This window comes from Hippocampus comes, unplaced genomic scaffold (genome assembly GCF_001891065.2).
Source record: "Hippocampus comes isolate QL1 unplaced genomic scaffold, H_comes_QL1_v1.1 scaffold39, whole genome shotgun sequence".
Lineage (NCBI taxonomy): Eukaryota > Metazoa > Chordata > Actinopteri > Syngnathiformes > Syngnathidae > Hippocampus > Hippocampus comes.
The window spans coordinates 3867362-3886249 of record NW_017842054.1 but is presented as its reverse complement, the minus strand read 5'-3'; the positions used below and the strand labels follow the sequence as shown (position 1 = coordinate 3886249).

Genomic DNA, 18888 nt, shown 5'->3' with positions numbered 1-18888 from the left:
GGGAGCGGGCTCTCGCTGTATAATATACACGATCCATATCGTGATTGTTCGGCCCTTGAGAACGAACGTCTTACCTCGCCTTTCTAGTATCATCCGAGTTGGACATGTTTTTTTTTTTTTTGTTTTTTTTTCATTTCCCCTGCAGACGCCATCAGTATTCCAACCTTTCTCGTCTTTGTGGAGTCGTGGCCGCGATTGACAAACGCTTTCCATATGCGCTGCCAAGCAGACCCTTTGCAGCGCTACGGAAAATAAAATGCATCGATCAAAATGCTTCTTAGAAAGAGCCTCCAGGCAGAAGCGCGCGTGCGTGCGTTTTTTTTTCATTTCCCCTGCAGACGCCATCAGTATTCCAACCTTTCTCGTCTTTGTGGAGTCGTGGCCGCGATTGACAAACGCTTTCCATATGCGCTGCCAAGCAGACCCTTTGCAGCGCTACGGAAAATAAAATGCATCGATCAAAATGCTTCTTAGAAAGAGCCTCCAGGCAGAAGCGCGCGTGCGTGCGTAGGTGTTGACAACTCCTTAAACATTTTTCCTGTTGCGGCGAGCTTCCCGTTCCTACTCGGTGTTCCCCGCAAAAAGTCGGTCACCTGCCGGGTGAAGGCGGAGAAGGGTTGTTAATTACCCCCATTTATCAGCTACTCTGGAAAGGCAGAGCGAGGTGCAACTTTAAGCCCGATGAGGTTGATTAGGCGTTTGGTTTTTAATGACATCAGATAGGTTGAACCACTGCTGATGCCTTTTAAGAGAGGAGAAGGTGACCCTTTTTTTAATTCGGAAGCTAACGATTGTTCTATCTCAGACGGAGTGCACTGCTTGCCTGCAACCAGCTTAGCTTCCGTAGAGTCAGTCTCAACTAGTTTTTAAAAAAAATGAATCATCACCTCATTAAAACCACGACTATTCAGGAAATAAAAAAAAAAACGGCGTATTTCTTGAGTTACCAAAACACTGCATCAATAAAGCGACATCGTCTTTCCAAAATTCTCAGCGGGGGGGGGGAGAAAATAATATATCCCCTCGCGGTTTTGCCCTTTTCAAAGTTCACTTTCTCTGAAGGGCCAAAAAAGAGATGAAAGGCAATGAAGAAGACGGCGGCGGCGGCGGCGGAGGAGAAACACTTGAGGACGAGCTTGTTTTCTCGCTCTCTCTCTCCCCTCGCTTCGCCTCTCTCTCTGTTCTCATCGCTCCCCTCCGGACCGCCGAGAATAACAGTGGACGGCGAAGCGAGGGGCGGGGATCGTGCGGAGTTCATAAATATGGCGATGCGCATATAAAGACCGGGGTGGGGCGAAGGGCGAGGTGAGGGGAGGCCACAACAGCGAGAAAAGAGTGTGCAAAGGCCAGGTTGGCACGTCAGGGGAGAGTTACGCTCTCCAAAGCATGATGCCATTGCTGACTCAAGTCTTGTTTCTGCCAAGGGGGTTCTTATTCAAAGGGAGTGGCGCTGTCATATATTTTTTTTGATCCTTTTAGTGTTCACACTTGTAATTTGGATCTTCCGACGAGCAAATATTCATCGCATTGCACATCTGGTCCCGGTTCAGTTTTGTGCAATTCCAAAAGAACAGGTGTGAGGCAAATTCCCGAAAGGATCAAGAATGACAGTACCACACCCTGTCAAGTGAAAATAAATATCTTTTAAATTTGACACGCCGCCGAGAGGAGTGATCTTAACAACCCTGTCGAATCGGAATGATTAAAATAATGGTCGGATATGTAAAATGAGGCTTCAAAATCATGACGAATCAAGCTCGCTCTTTTGGTATGAAACGTTGACATGACCGCTCGACCGTCAAGTGTCAATCAAACACCACCGCCACGACCCGGAACAATGGATGCTTATTTCGTCAAGCATCTTTGTCGTGCTCCGGCATGACTCGACATTTGAGACCCAAAAATGTATCCACTTAAAGCCCCAGGTGGCTGGAATTTGTCCCACCGGGTCGTCATGTGATTTTAACATGCCTTGACAATGAGGCGCTCTAAAGTGAGCAGGCTCATCTCATTATTTGTGGCTACGAGGCCAACACAAACAACGCAATGGTCGCACTTCGCCTTACGTTACGTTTTGAATCGTCAGACTTTTCCCTCTTGCTCAACCCGACCGAGCTTATGACGGGTAAACAAAAATGTCTTGGCATCCGCAGAAAAGTCAACAGAGACTTGGAACAACACCCCCGTGCGTCGGCACCGAAGCGCAAGCCATCGAAGTCCGCAACATTCCCGGCCGGCACGGTGGCTTTGTGAGGTTGCCTGGCGAGCGCTCGGCTCAATCTGGGAAGCAGGAGCGAGAGATAAGCACAACCTGGCTATAGATAGACAAACGGGCCGGAAACCACCACCAACTCAACATGGAGGAACACGGGAAGCGGCAATTGTTAGCACCAGAAGATGAGTTAAACAACCAAAAGAAAGACAAATGCCACTCCGACATCCCAGACAGGAAAGACAAATTTACACAGTTTATCGAGCCCTTTTATTTTTTTTTATTTTATTTATTTTTTTTGTCATGAATGACGTTGCTGCAGACGAGATAACGCGCACACCGGGAGATGTTGGCATTGTCAAGCCGAGTGCTTTCATACGGCGCGCATCTTCTTTCCCTTTGAAAACACACAAGAGGATGTTGCTATGGGGATTTCTGTCAGCAACATAATGATGTCGCTGCCGTGTTGCCATGTGTTTCAAACGGGGGCCCTTTTTTCCTCTTTTCTTTCCTGCCGCAGAAGAATGAAAGGAAATGTTCTCAATGGGAAGCGAGGTTTTTTTTTTTTTTCTTTTCTGCACGAGGTCAGTCCGAGCGGCGGTGAATGCGTGGAGCCTCGTCTTAAAAAGCCGAAAACCGGGTTGCAGTGAGGACAGAGGAGGATGGTTGAGGGCTGATCGTGGCGGCGTGCGTTTGAAGCTAATGTCTGAGGCGGAGGAAACGAATTTAGCCTGTAAACGGTTTTCACTCTTAAACATGATGATGTCATCAGTGTTCTCCTGCAGGTGCTTTTAGTTGTTTGTAGCGCAAAGAAAGACTGTGAAAAACAGTTCACTCTTCACAAATTCCCCTTCGGTGGGCGAGTGGTGAGTCCATCTCCGGCCTTCCTGTGTGGAGTTTGCATGTTCTCCTCGTACCTGCGTGGCTTTTCTCCGGGTACTCCGATTTCCTCCCACATTCTAAAAACATGCATGGCAGGCTGATTGAACACTATAAATTGTAACTAGGTGTGAGTGTGAGCGCGGATGGTTGTTTGTCTCTATTCGCCCTGCGATTGGCTGGCAAGCGGTTCAGGATGTCCCCCGCCTACTGCCCGAAGATGGCTGGGATCGGCTCCAGCATGCCCCGTGACGCTTGTGAGGATGAAGCGCATCAAAAAAAAAAATTCCCCTTCTGTGCGTTGACTTGTCACTTCAATTCATTCCGTTCAAAATTGCGCTTTTCTGAGACCTGGTGGATCTTTAGAGCTGCCGTTGTTCGGTTGGTAACATGTCTTACTTGACACAACACAAAAGATAATCAGTGTGCTTTCATGAAGGGCGACACTCATCTGAAAATATTTGCTTTGGTGAGGCCGGGATCAATTTGAACCCTTTTCAGGGACAGCGGTTACTACAGTTGACAGCTTATCAGTTTATCAGGGTGCATGAAAGGGTTAAGTTCAACAATGGCTCGAAAGGGTTCAGCGATGATCAAAATAGCTCTCGATGAATTTGATCATCGATTGTCAATGAATTTTGACACCTCTACAAGATATCGCCAATCCTTATCAAACGGATCCGAGGAAGTCGGACTCCAATGCAGACTGAATGCATACAACGTAGGCGAAATAACCTGCAAAAATATTTATGCTGACAACGTGCGTCAGCTCGGCGGGCGGCCGTGCTTTGTAGCCCGGCAACGAGGGAGGAAAAAAAAAAAATGCAGACATCGCCACCCTTGCAAATACCCCTGGAAAGCATCAAGTCGAGCATCGAAAAGAACTTCTCGGAAGGTGCGTCCACAGTGCCGTCATTTAAGACTGGCTGAGGTCAGGGACCACCTGTTCTGAGTGGGCTGCACCGAGCGGAGAGATATCACAGGACACATCTGGCCCGGCGGCGAGCGGAGCGGATGGGAATGGCAGCGAGCACGACAGCCTCGGGCCGGTGACGGATGACTCACAGCTGATGCGGCGGACGCTCAGGTCGCGCAATGAATAGGGGCTCTGTCGGCGGATGTGTGCAGTTCCTCTGACGTTAGGGAAATTATCTCATTTTGTGGCACAATTTGGAACCATATTACTCAATCCACCGGTTTTTATTGCACCTGTCCTCAGGTCACGAGGTGAGCTGAAGTTATTTCCAGCTGACGTTGGGCGAGAGAGGCGGGGTGCACCCTGGACTCTTTGCCAGTCAATCACAGGGCACAATTCGACTCCTTTTGTTGGACTCTTTTGGAGTGAAGCAATGTTATGAAAAGTTTTCATTTTTCATCGTACGCACTTGTCGTTGCATCAGGAGCAGAATCATACTTTCACTTTCCCTTTTGACATGCAAGATTCATGCAACGACTCCCAACAAAAGAACGCAAATGAAAAAAAAAATCGACACCTGAAGTTGACCTCACAACACCAAGATTCCACCAGGTGGCGCTAACACTATCACAAAAATCAGTGAATATACCACATTTTAAGCAAAAAAAAAAAAAAAACAGAATAGGTTCCCATCCATCCATTTTCTGGTCCGCTTTATCCTCACAAGGGTCGCGGGGCGTGCTGGAGCCCATCTCAGCTGTCTTCGGGCAGTCGGCGGGGGACACCCTGAACCGCTTGCCAGCCAATCGCAGGGCACACAGAGACCATCCGCGCTCACTTTCACACCAAGGGACAATTTGGAGTGTTCCATTAACCTGCCATGCATGCTTTTGGAATGTGGGAGGAAACCAGAGTACCCGGAGAAAACCCACGCAGGCCGGGAGAACATGCAAACTCCACACAGGGAGGCCAGAGATGGACTCGAACCCGGTACCTCTGCACTAACTACTGGACCACCGAGCTGAACAGAATAGGTTCCCCATAAATCCAATTTGCAAATGCCAAAACCACAAACATGCGCGGCTTTACTTTAAATTAGTCACAAAAATGGTTCTCTCTTTAATACATTTGCTGCAATTAATGAATGGGGGGGGTTCAGTTTAGTCACACAATTTGATCAAATGTGCAGTTGTCCGGCATTCCTTAACTGATTTCGCTCGGCCATTTAGGGTCCGCTGTATTCTCCGTTGACTCGGGCCATGCAAATCCTGCTTAATAGCATGCACGTGAGCGGTGTCGTGTGATTTCTCAACATCACAGCCAGTAAGGACCCGCAAATGGGAGCGCAGCCTCGTTTTGAAAGTCCTTCACAAGGCGCCGGGACGCACGTCTTGAGATTTACTTGGTGCGATGTGAGCGCCGGTGAGAAGAAAATCCATTACCCGGGCCGCCGTGGTGTTTTGGAGGCGGCGGAGTGCGGGGCTTCAGATGTTGATGGGGCATAATATCATCCCCGCTGTCATTTATCGGCACGAGACAGGAACACGTTCTGCCGAGCGCGGCACATGAAGGATTATATTACCTTTTTCTGCAGACAAAGATTTCCCTCCAGATACGAAAATGCACATGTGCGCCTTGCATTCCCAAGTGAGTGTAAGACAGCATGCAGACATTAGTGTGCTATCTGTCTTGAGAGATGCCAAGGAAAGCATTTTGCGGGCCCCCCCCCCCCGCCACCCCAATACTGCAAAACGTTGATGTCAGGGTTTTAATAAACTCAAATCATATCTCGCAGCGTACATTTGGTGTGATCCACACTCTCATCTCAATTTTTTACGATGCGGGGCTCCATTGTAATGTTTGCAAAAGTGTGCACACCCTCCTCGGATGTGGACGTGTTCAGAATGAACAAACCGCCACGTTGCAGTCGGCACACGTACGCAACCATTTCAAGTGCTTCTGATTCAACCCGAATCCTGTTCAGCTGTTCGATTGGACTTTTGCTGGCATATTTTCATCGCAGCCATAATTTGCACAGCATCAAAGAGATGTGATTGTTCAAATGTTTCAGTGAGGAGAAGGCTCAAAAAAAAAAAAAAAAAAACATTTCCAAGGCAATAAATATACAATGCAACACGCTGAAGTGGACGTCCTTCCAAAAATGTATGAAAAGATTCAAAGAAAGCTGGTGCGAGAGGTTGCCAAGACGCCAGCGGCAACTTTGAAAGAGCTGCAGGAATTTCTGGCAAGTACTGGCTCTTTCGTATGTTCAACAACAATCGCCTGTGTTCTTTATATGTCTGGTCTGCCGAAGAAACTCCGAAACGCGTGAGGGGAAAATGTGCGATGCTTCAAGGGTGGACTTTTGAGGCATAATTTCAACAAATATATTTGGGGCAAACTCATTGTCCAATGTAAGGAAAAGACCACTAGAACATCTGAAGTTGATTCGGTGTTCATCAGAGGCCATTTAAATGGTGGCAGATATGCGCTGACTGCCATGTGACGTGAATTTAAACCCGCCATACGCGACTATGGGCAATTTAGTCTGCGATGAACCGAACATGCACGTTTCACATGGCGCGTTTCTTTCGCTGTCATCGGAAATGCGAAATATTCTCACTGGCTTTGTTTCCGACTCGCTCGGTGTCTGACGTCATACGCAAACTCGACTTGAGTCTGCAGTCTCTCCGCTCGATTGGGGTTCATCAGTCAACACGAGGGCTGCGCGCATGGCTGCGCTAACGCGCACGTAAGAGGAAGCATGTGTCCAAAACGGGACCAGCTGTTGCTGGCGAAAAAAAAAAAAAAAAAAAAAAAAAAGCAAAAGTGGGGAAGGAAGCGCGCGTCATGACATCGCTGACGGACGCGGCGCTTTTGACCTCGCGGGCTCGCTCGCTTTACTTGATTACTCATGATAATTCACAGCAGCTCGTTTATTCGAAGACGTCATATAAAGTCAGGGTGACCTATGATTACCCGATTTTTATCAACATAAAGATTAAGAGAGAGGACGAGAGCATAGATTAAAATACTGCATTATGTTTATTTCATTTAGTGAGAAAGCGAGAAATGTAGCCAAATGTATTTGTATGTGTCTTCCAATGGACAAAGGAGCAACACAAATCCTCCATCTTAAAGCCAGAAAGCATTAAAAGCCAGCAACAAGGCGCCCCTCCGCCTATGCACGATAAAACATTATCGCGCTCCATTTCCCTCAAATATTCCAGACATTTGTGATTTTTTTTATTTTTTATTTTTTCATGGCATGAAGACATTTTACCTGTGGCTCATCTGATAATTGACATTATCTCCTCAGAAGCCGGCGGCCATTTACGGCACATGTTCCAGCGCATTAGCGTCAGCGACAGATCGTTCACCCGCATCCTCGTGCCAAAATGATACATCAGCTGCGAGCAAAGTTTCCGTCGCCGTCATCTTTGCCAGGCAATGAGGCGAACAAGCGACAGATTGTACGCTATTATCTTACGGGAGACTTGGCGCGTGGGGCTTAATGGTGCAAGGTGTTCCCCTTCCTGATTTCCCCAAGAGGACAGGTTAGTTGTTGGAATGGAATGTGAGCAATAGTGCAGTCGTAGTCATCTGAGAGAAGTTGAAAACTTTTCTTTTTTTTTGTGTTAAGGTTGCCTTGAGTTCATATCATTTTGCAAATATTCTGTACAGCAAGGGTCTGCAAACAGCAACTCCAGAGCAAGGTAAAAATATTTTGAGATTTTTCCTGATAGTTTTTTTATTTCTTTTTGCCCTTCGGTTTTTTTTTCCCCTTGTTACTTTTAATTTGTTTTTAGGGTGGGTTTGTTATTTCTGAATAGTTTTAAAAAAAAATAGATTTAGTATTAGTTTTAATATATTGTGTTGGTGGAGTGCAAGATTCAACCCAAAAAGTCAGTTGGTTTAATTATAGTCATTTTTATGAACGTAAAATTTAATTTGTTGGGTTTTTTTTGCTTTTGAAAGCGCTCTCATTTTTATTTTATTTAGTTCGTGAAAATTATTTTTCAATTTTAGTTTGATTTACTTCGTTTGTTTTTCGTTGACTTGTTCTCCATAGCAAAATAAGGAATTTAATGAAGTCGTTTGTTTTTTGGCAATAGAATAAAACGTTTTTTAAATTTTTTGTTTGTTTGTTTGTTGGTGTGTTTTATTTTGTTTTTTGTTTTGGTCACACAAACTATGTGTCTCAATAGCTAATGTGGTGCTGGGATTTCTTAAGCTTTTCGACTTCAGTAGGCAAACCAGGGATAAATCCAAGAAAGGAAAACCTCAAAAGAAACCCAAATGTGAAATGCTACATGCTACATGCTACGTGAGCTATATTGAAAACAAACACAGTTCACGCCTTACAGATGACAGTTTACAGCTAGCATTTTTTGCTTCAAAACTATATGAAAAATAAAGAATTTGGGCGCAGAATAACCTCATGTGTGAATGCCGTTTAGCATTCACATAAACAATTCGGAAAGTCCAAAGGTGTGTTTTGAACACCATAAATAGGAATGCCGCCACACCGCTCCCTTAACAAACAACCTCAGTGCTACAAGTGGAACATATCATTGCCTGCAGCTAATTTAACTCCACACACGGATGATGATGACAGATGATCTGGATTCACGTACTAAATTTGCTGTTTTGTTTCTCAAAACCGTTCCCTTTTACGGTCATCTTGGGAATATGAAGTCATACCTTTTTGCGCGAGGGAAAACATGTTTATTCCTGCAACACACTTTAAAAGCCAGCGGCCGGGGCATGGCTCGTTCTCGTTCAGCTCGGCTGCAGATCACCTCTGTTGCGAGAGGGGGGAAAATAGGCTTAGTAACGTACATGACTTCACAGGAATTAGTCGGCGTCCAAACCCAATTGGGCTTTTATTGGACACATAAAACACTGTCTTTAATCCTGTTGTTTGCGCTCATAGCGATACTAACATGCGTGAGTCACAAAGAAATGTGAAAATAAAAGAGTCTTTTCATCGTAATTAAAAAAAAAAAAAAGGAACGTTGGAACATATTCTTTCATTTTCCAATTGCAGCCCTTGCAATTTGAAAATTGCATTCTCCTGCATATTGATTTGAATTGGATTAATTAATTGCTCAGCCTTAGTTTATATGTGCACGGTGATTGACAGGCGGCTGCCCAAACTCAGCTGGCTCGTCTTGCGCTCACCTGCAACCACATCCCCCGATCGAAAATGGCTGGATGAATAACTTTGACTGTCACAAGTGTGTCAAAATGTCCCGCGCCTCCTTAAATGGAGCGATTTAAAGTTGTACACGATGTAGGTTGTCATACTTTGTATTCCTCCATCATGCTTGATATCACCTATAAAAAAAAAAAAAAAACGTCATAAAACCTACCACGAGTCTCGCTACAAGCATCCTCCTTTTTTATGAACACCTTAGTGTTGGCTGTAGCTCTTTTTTTATGTGTTTTACAAAGCAGGGTGTTGCTCACTCTTGTCCATTCACTCCCAGCACCTGTGAGGTTTTGCTATTCCCACTCTAAATCTTTTTTTTTTTTTTTTTTAATAATGTCTGAAGCACAGAGACACAAAGGTCACCTTAAAACGATATTGTCATCGGACCGCAACTCTGTTTAATTTGACTTGTGCCGATGTCCCTGGCCTTGGAGCGAATGTGCTGGCAAGGTGTGTACCCTGAATATAAAATAGAAACATCTCTCACGCTGTCGGCCTTCACTACTTTTGGGTGAGTTGGTGCATATAAATACGACGCGCCACAGCTAGTCCTGAATAATCTCTCCGAAGATACATTTGCTGTGCCTAGCTTCTGCCAGTTAATCTCTCAAAGGGAACCAGCTGTTTTTCCTTGTGGCTTCTGCGAGACATTCTGATATCGTTAAGGAGCTCGTGGCAGTCATTATGTAAATGGCCTCACCCTGCCAGCTCGTGTGTTTGTTTGGCAATTTATATCAGGCAAATTTTAGTCTACTATCTGTCTCATTGATCTGCTTTATGACTCTGCCGGTGCTAATGTCAGTCCCATGGTCGATTGAGTGGGTATGTAGAAATTTGGTAATGGCACAACATTTGTTCAGTGGCCTAAACGAGGTTGACTGTGTGTGTGTGTGTGTGTGTGTGTGTGTGTGTGTGTGTGTGTGTGTGTGTGTGTGTGTGTGTGTATACAGCTAATGTATTTCGTATTCAGCTTGGTTACATCAGGTCATCTTCCCCCATTAAAATGAATGGCAATGGCATTAATCCGTTCTACACAAGCCCTAGAAATGTTCATTTTGGCAACGAATAAATAATGTCTCTGAATATTGTTATATTCGTTGGCAGATATTCACAAGTGTGTCCAAAATGGAATGTGCCTTTGTTAATCGGCCGACTCGAGATGGCGCGGTCGTTACATTTCTTATTTTACTGTTGTCAATCGATCATGTTTGACATTTCACAAAACCCAGCCCGTTGACTCCAATCCCTTTACTTCCTGCTGAGTGACTACCTTGACTTTACTTCCCTCATCACTTTTGTCTTTGCAACTTGTGGCGCTCCCGTAATTGCTTGAGTTGGCGCACATCGATTTGGTGCGGCCGCTCTGGATCTCCAGACACGGCGGTCTAATTATGGATGCGCTAATGGTCGCAGAGGGTTAATTGTGATGAATGAGATGCTCTTAATAGCCGGGGAAACAAACCCTGTTATTTCCCTTCAAAAATGATCTCCTGTTCATCTAAACTCACAAACCATCGATCAAAATAAACGTCGGCGCCTCATAAAACTCTTTTCCGCAGGATTTATTTCCAATACGAATGTCGTTAGTCCACAGGAAAATGGCCATTTGAAGTAAAAGGTGGCGCTGTAACTCCCAATCACGAGGCCATTCGGCTTGTCAGAAGCCCGCAAAAGGTGCAATAACAACAATGATAAATTGCAGACTAAATTGTTCAAAGGTGTTTGTCCATAAAACAATTTGTGAGCAAATTGCTGTCATTTCTCAGGTTGTAAAAGAAGAAATGATGGAAGAGAAGATTAAAAAAAAAAAAGAATAGAGAGAAAATGACATGAAGGTTAGTCATGAAGGCATCAAAAAAAAAAAATTCACTTGGCCATCAATGATTCTCAAATTTCCTTCCAGTTCAGCCTGGAAATGAGCCTTCCTACTGTATATGCTTTCCTGTTAATCCTGTTCGGGGTCAGAGTGGGAGCTGGAGTTGGAGCTGGGAGTCTTCCCAAAATACATTTTCAATGACCGAACAAAATTCACATCATAAAACGAAATAAATAAATAAATACAAAAAAAAATGTCAGTGTCCGGGAAGACTCAAATCTTGTCCCCAAGGGGTTGCGGCTTATCACCATCTCCAGGAGGATCATGTCAATGTCATCCACACCGACACTGCAAACACAGCAATGTTGGGCTGCCATTCTTGACCTTTCAACTTGCTATCCACAGTAGTCTGTCGCTCCCTTACATATTCCTGCCCCCCCCCTCCCCCGCCTCCCCATCTCTTCCCCATAATTGCTTAGCAGTCAAGGCTATGAGTCCAACAATGCACTCGGCTCATGCTCAGCGGAGATTTGTGGACACTCGCAGGCGCTGGGGATCATACCAACATGGACGCAGCAGAAAAACTCATTACAGAGCGCCGTAGAAAATGCGTCTTCTTTTGTGAGTCACGTGACCTTATAGCTGGCTGCGTTGTACCTGAAATGACATTGGGATGCGCAGACAAAAAGTCAGCGTGAATTTGTCTTATTGGATTTGTTACAACTGTTCAAAGGACTTTTTGACATTAGTACGTATTGAAAACAGTCAGTGGAAGCAATTCAAATACTTTTCTAGGCACTTGACTTGATGACTTTATTTTCACTCTAGAGCTGAACTTTTAACTCCAATAACTTGTCGCGATATGCTTGTTACTTTTTTTTTTTTTTTTTTGACATGAAGGAAAATGAATCCTTTAACAATGATGGGAACTGATTCAGACAAGCAAGATATTCCCCATCCAGCGTCAAGAGAATTGTTTGATGTTTTCGATTCCAGGGACGTTTTGCAACAAATGCGTTGTCACATAAAAGCCTTTAAAAAAAAAAACCCACAAGATTCTAGAATTTGAAAATTCTCAATCGACTGCAGACAAACTTACAACAAAATTACAAAAGTATACTTTTTTTTTTCATCATTATTAACTAATTTTGCATTTGTGATACTTGGATCAAAACGTACGTGGAGCCAACAAGATTCACAATGACATTTTTCAGCAGGGCTCGGTTTCAAGCACATTAATGCCGACATCATAGTTTTTTTGTTGCTCATTCCATATTCTTTGCAATTTGTCTTTTGAAATGATTCAAATTTGGCACGGCTGCGAACAACACCGTTTTTTCTCTGTGGTGTATCCGATTTATTTTCACTTTTACGGGGCTTCAAGTACAGGGCGAGTACTTTTGCCATCTCTTCCGACAGCACAGCATCCAGCACAGATCGCAGGCTCATTTACATACTGTACATGTGACTCCGCGTAATAATTCAGCACCGCGCAAAGCCCCTCGAGCATGAAACCATTGGCAAGAAGCGTGGCTTCCCCTGCACGCTTCCTTTGAAGAGGAACTGCTAACTGTGGTGATTTTCTTTTAATCGCCCTCCCAACCCACCCACCACCCTTCACCATCAGTGCAACCCAAAGCCTTTCTATACCATAGTTGCTGGAGGGCCCCATGTGGAAGAAGAAGACCACTTTTACGACTGCTGTTGCTAATATTACACGAGCAGAGAGAGCAAGTGAAGAGGTGGGCTCGACAGCGCTAATTCTATTTCCACATGCGGCCGGGTTCCAAATTGATTTGCACACAGCCGAGCGTCTCCTCACTTTCTCGCGGCGTACAAAGAAACGGAATGAAAAGAGCAAAATCCTCAGGACTGCGGTGCATGAGTTCTCTTCTTCTCTCGTCCTCGCTCGTGCCCGTCTTAGTTGCAGTCGAGTGCGAACCTCCACATTTTTCTTTTATATTCGGCCACAACGGGAATGCTTCCTTTATTTGAGAGCATTGACATGTTTGTGTGTGTGTATGGGAGGAAGGGGTAGAGAGAGAGAGAAAGAGGCGGGGCAGAGTTGGAATGTCAAGATGGAAAAATGGTGGATCCCGTGCTGCCCCGTCAAAAACCGTGATCGGGTAAACATCAACTCGAGTGCTTTCGCCAAGTATTTGATTACAGGCAGCTTCCAGGAGATCAAAAAGCGGCGGCTTTAATACGCGATGTATGGTCATGCCACTCGGATCTAAGCTGGCTTTCCCCAAACATGTTGCCAACATGCAGCACGGGAGCTTTTTGCTTGGATTTACCGCGCACGTGTCGCTAATCCAATCTGGAGTGCGACGCGCATCCCCGCTTGCCCTCATGGCGATATCGTCATGTTACATTATGCAGAGTGCACCTGTTACTAATATTACAGTCCGCCCCCTTTATCGTGGGCGATACATTCCAGAATCACCCGCAAACCGTTAAAAACCTGCGATCAAGGAAGAACCCTAAAACACACTTTTGCATGTGCCTTTAAGAGGCGGGGTTATATTTTGTCGGCAAGTTCGGGCACTGTTTTGTTGACATGATTCCCTTTTAGACTAGCATTCTGAAAATCCCCTTTCTGCACGTCTCACATGATTCTTGTGCAAAAGTCACGGGTTTTTTTTTTTGTTTTTGTTTTTGTTTGTTTTTTTGGGGGGGGGGGTGGCAGACTTTTTTTTTTCCATGCTTTGACATGGCAATTTTGGACAAATGTCTTTTTGTAGTGTAACTTGCCTTGGGAAATCAATATATTTTAGTACTACATCATGCACGTGCACACACACACACACACACACACACACACACACACACACACACACACACACACACAGACATGCACACACAAAACCATGCGCACACGCACACTGACATCATCCCGCCTGACATCCACGTGATGCAGCTGCACTAGTTGGCCTACGCACAGGGTGGGGCTCACACACACTCACACACACACTCAGGCACACACACACACACACACACACACACACACAAAATAATTACCTCTACAGAGATGCTGTTCTAATCATGGCAGACATTCGCATGAGAGAATCCCCCCGCCCCCCCACCCCCCACCTCACAAATCCCCTCACTGAATCTTCTCTTGAACATCTAAGAATCTCCTTCTCCACATTCCTAATCCCATCGTGTCTCTTTTTCACAGGGGTCTTTTCGCCAGCCATTACACGGAGACGCACTACCAGAACAACGGATGCGTTCTCACCGCTGCGCACAACTCGACGGTACGACGCCAAAAGCAGCGAACGCCACACACAAATGCATCGACGACGTGCCAATCGGACTTGAATGAGCCTGTTTTTACCGGAATGATCTCATCACTATAAACGTGACCTGATGCGTGGGAGCGTGTGGCCGTAGCGGAGCACGACATTTATCCAGTGGCCTACTTGTTGATAAGCTCTGTTTTTTTTTAAAAAAAATTATTTCCAGCCAATGTTGCCATCAGGGTTTTATTATGGAATCCCATTTTACCAGCTGAGCCATTCCTGGCTGCAAGTGAAAAGAAAAATCACACTCAGTCAAAATGTTTTTGTTTTTTTTTTTACGACATTGTATTTTCATATGCCAAAGGTGACGTAATGTAGGTCACCTATAGCTGTGAGCACACAGTTCTATTTTGACGTGGCATGTAATTGAACGGCATTGCATCAGCATCTGGGTGTTGAAAGATACCCCCTGGCTGCTGCTCCACCAGCTGTGCCATGCGATGGTGCTAGGCAGCATCCCCTCCAATAACGTTGGATCAAAACGGACCACAATGCAACTGAATGCATCCTCGCTTGACTATATGATCAAGTGGCACTTCGTCGAACGTCACGGCGCCACTATTTTTCAATAGTAACTGTGCTAATATCTTTGCATGTTTTTTTTTTTTATTTTAGAAAAACTGCTACTACCAAGGGGAAGTGCAGGCGCATCCCAACTCTGATGTTACCCTCAGCGCCTGCTCGGGCCTTCGGTAAGAAATATGACGACTGTTTATTCTTTGGTGCCGTAGGATGGAGGGAATGTGTCAGCAAAGTTTATTATACATAAGGAAAATAACAAAATTACACAAATAAATTGGGGGGTAGCGGGGAGGAGATATTATCAAACAAAACAACAACAAAAAAAATATATATAGCGAAAAATCTCGAATTAGACCAAAAATGTCCTTTTTATTCATTTTTGTCAATTAGATTGATATTTTTGTAATTTATGTATTTGTTTTGGGAGTGTTGCTTTTAAATGTATTGCTGTATGGCCAGAAGAAAATGAAGGTCAAATAGTTACTTTATGACACAATACAGTACAGTCCTGAGTGTGACTCCTTTTTTTTTTTTTTTAAATCTTGCATGCGACAAATCCACTCTTAAAAACAAAACCTCAAAGTAGACGTTTGAACGTCATCAGTCAATATAGAGGAGGCAAAGTTTGGCATTTCCAGCTCCCGGGCTCCCCATATCGGTCCTTTTAATGTGTTGCACAATGCGTGTCCTGTCTGGTCCATCCACAAAACAGATCACTAAAGTCACTGCTCAACATTTTTCCTTATGTCACTTTGAACTTTACGCCGCTGTTGGAAGAAGAGAATGTCGCAGCTCATCGTTTGTCCTCAATTATGCCTTAATTGGCATCTTCATGTCACTAATGAGGAACCGCAGTTAAAATATTACGATTTGTGGCATCTGCAAAAAAAAAAAATAATAATAATAATTCTGCACCGTCCCGCTTAATTAAACACACTTTGGCGTGATGGCGGTAAGATCGTTAAAGGCGTTACTATTCTGTGCCGAGATGGGATGTCACTTGCAAGAAGAATTTTGCTTTTACGCTTGGTGAAAGGGAAGGCAATTGCCAACCTTGGGAAAGTCTTTTGTTTTGTTGCTCTTAATGAGCTTTTTCACAGCCATCATGCGGACGTGAATAATCGGGCACCCCGGACTGAAGTTTCTATGAAACTTAATTGGGGCACCCGAGGAAGCATCCATTAAAAAAAATGGTGGTAGCAGCAGGGCAATTCTGTGCTGCCTCATATTTTTGTTCCCGCTGCTCTTTACAGAGGCTTCATCGCGCTTGAAAATAAGTCATTGGTCATCGAACCGGCGCCCGGCAAAGACCCGGACGTCCACTTCATCTACCGAGCAGAGGAACTGCGTCTGACCCCGGGCGACTGCGGTCACGGTTTCAACATGTCCTCCGTGGCTCCGGACAACGACCTTAAAAGCCCTTTCCGGGCCTTCCACACGAGGGTGAGATGACAAATTGTGTACTCACCTTGTTGATGCAAACGTTTTGTACAAACTGCCTTTTGGAGACGTTCCCAGGAAGTGTTGTTCCCTGGGGCTTTGTCATCCAAGTCCAAAAATTGAGGGCTCCCTCCAGAGAGTTTTGGCCAAAACAGGCGCTCGCGGCCATATGTCCATGTGAGAGCAAATATTTACAAACAGGCAGCGCAAGGTAACATGCACTTATGTATGTTGCAAGTATAATGGCTTCAAATGTAGTAAGAAAGACCGTTTTGTCAAATAGAATCCGTGCCTTCAATAATCATCCACTTTGAAAAGCAACCTCAAATAAACAATTAAAAAATACCAGCTTTATTTCCTATATTAATATTGCGGTATTTCAACATTTCTCTTTGTACGACTACTGCTACAAAGATAACAACAATAATAATAATAATAATAATAATAATAATAATAATGATAATAATGATGATGATGATGATGATGATGATACATTTTCAGAATTGAACCATGTTTGGGGGGAAAAAAAACATTTTTTTTTAATATTCAGAACTGTAACGGTAACTAATCCACATCATTTTTTTTTTTTTTTTTTAAACCCTCAGCACAAAAGGGACGCGCAGAAGACCACCAAATACGTGGAGCTGATCATCGTCGCGGACAACCGAGAGGTAAAGCCACCCGCCTCGCTTCCGTTCATCTTCTCCACAATGACGAGAGCAGGAAACGGGTTGTGGGATTGGGGGGGGGGGGGGGGGGATCCATTAAGAGTGGAGCCGCACATATAGGTCAGTGTGCAACAAGCTGTGTGCTTTGGTGCCAGCGGCTTGACAGGAAATGACTCCCCAGCGGAGTGAGCGAGCAAACAGGAACAAGATCTACGCTGAGTTTCCTCCCGCTTCTTCCAATGTCAGCGAGTCCAAAGGACTCAAGCCCATCAACAACGGGGAGCAACTCGGGAGAGAGAGTTGACAATATGTGACCTCACAGATGCTCTGGTGCACGAATGGATAACAATTCCCACACATTCACCACAATGTCTTGGACAAAGTTTTCCCTCAAGAATGGACGCGAGGGACGTGCATTGTGTTTTATTCCGTTGTCAGATCCTCTCCAGCAAATGTGATTCCGTGTATTTCATTAATTTACTTCATTTAATAGATGTCCTCACATCCCACTGATTTAATGTATTGTATGATCTATATATTTTTAAATCAACAACACATTTTAGGTCTCCCTATCACTAATGTCTGTTTTTATTCTCACTCTTTGTGTAGTTTCAAAAACAGGGTAGTGACGTGGAGAAGGTGAAACAGAGACTTGCGGAAATTGCCAATTATGTGGACAAGGTACAAATTGCATAGACACAACACAAATACGAGCAAATGCCGCATTAACTACGTACAGATAGCTACTTTTATGTTAGCGCCTCAAAGATTAAAAGCTACTCACCGCCCTCTTCTCATTCTTCCGTCCAGTTTTACCGAGCGCTGAACATCCGCGTGGCTTTGGTGGGTCTGGAGGTGTGGAGCGACCACGACAAATGTCCCGTCACGCAGGATCCCTTCGCCACCCTTCACGAGTTCCTCGACTGGCGCAAAGTCAAGCTGCTGCCCCAGAAACCTCACGACAACGCTCAGCTCATAAGGTGCTTGATCGGTTTTGGCAATTGATTGACTTGCACACTCGATATTGGAATCGGGAGATGGTGCTTTATGGAATGAGTGTATACAATGGTCTCTGTGTAGTAAGATGGAATCCAATAGCAGCATTAGTGAACATTTAAAATGATGTTTAATGCTAACTATGTTGCGGTATCAGCCTTTAAGCCAGCTTTTGCCAGCCACATACAAGACACACCACCCAATAAAAATGCAAGAGAAGCGGCAGCAAAACAGGCCAAAATACAAATGTCACGGGGTTCATACTAGGTGAGGTTTAACCAAAACAAGGGCGTAGAAATGAAGTTTTTAAATCGAGATTTAATCATTTCTCAAGAGTTAGGTGTTCCAGTTTCTGTGGGGAGGACACAGACTACAGATAAAACAAAGTGTATCCTTGGTGTATTCAAAACAATCACATCGGTCCACTAGCTTGATGCTAATGCTAAATAGCAACTATGTTGTGGTTCTATAACCCTTTAAGCTATTTTTTTCCCAGCCACATTCACGTCACACCGCCAAGCGAAAATGAAAGAGAAGCGGCAATAAAACAGGCCAAAATACAAATGCAATGGAGTGCATGCCAGGTGTGGTTTAACCAACACAAGAGTGTAGAAATGAAGTTTTAAATTGAGATTTAAACATTCCATAAGATTTAGGTCTTGTCATTTCTGTGGGTAGGACATCTCAGAGTAAAAGAGACCAAATAGAACCTGACGACTTTTTGCCTTTTCTCGCGCTCTCTGAGTCACCGAAAGATCACCTTGAGGGTAATGCCGATCAGGATGAATCACTAAATGTTTGCTCACATTTACGCACATACAGAGAAGCTTTTTGCAGAATGCAACATTTCAAGACTCCCCGCCAAGCTATTCTCTCCCTTTTGAAATGTCTGATGACATAACGCTTATATCCTTTGGCA

The 18888-nt window shown here is 44.4% G+C and overlaps 1 protein-coding gene across 1 annotated transcript in view; it reads left to right on the top strand.

Moving 5' to 3' along the window:
- Positions 1-18888, top strand: part of LOC109510088 (disintegrin and metalloproteinase domain-containing protein 12-like) — a 76138-nt gene that overhangs the window by 37785 nt on the left and 19465 nt on the right. The window contains exons 4-9 of the mRNA XM_019860150.1: positions 14220-14298; positions 14959-15035; positions 16119-16308; positions 16911-16976; positions 17583-17654; positions 17784-17953. Coding sequence (XP_019715709.1) covers positions 14220-14298; positions 14959-15035; positions 16119-16308; positions 16911-16976; positions 17583-17654; positions 17784-17953 — 654 coding nt within the window. The remainder of the gene's footprint in view (positions 1-14219; positions 14299-14958; positions 15036-16118; positions 16309-16910; positions 16977-17582; positions 17655-17783; positions 17954-18888) is intronic.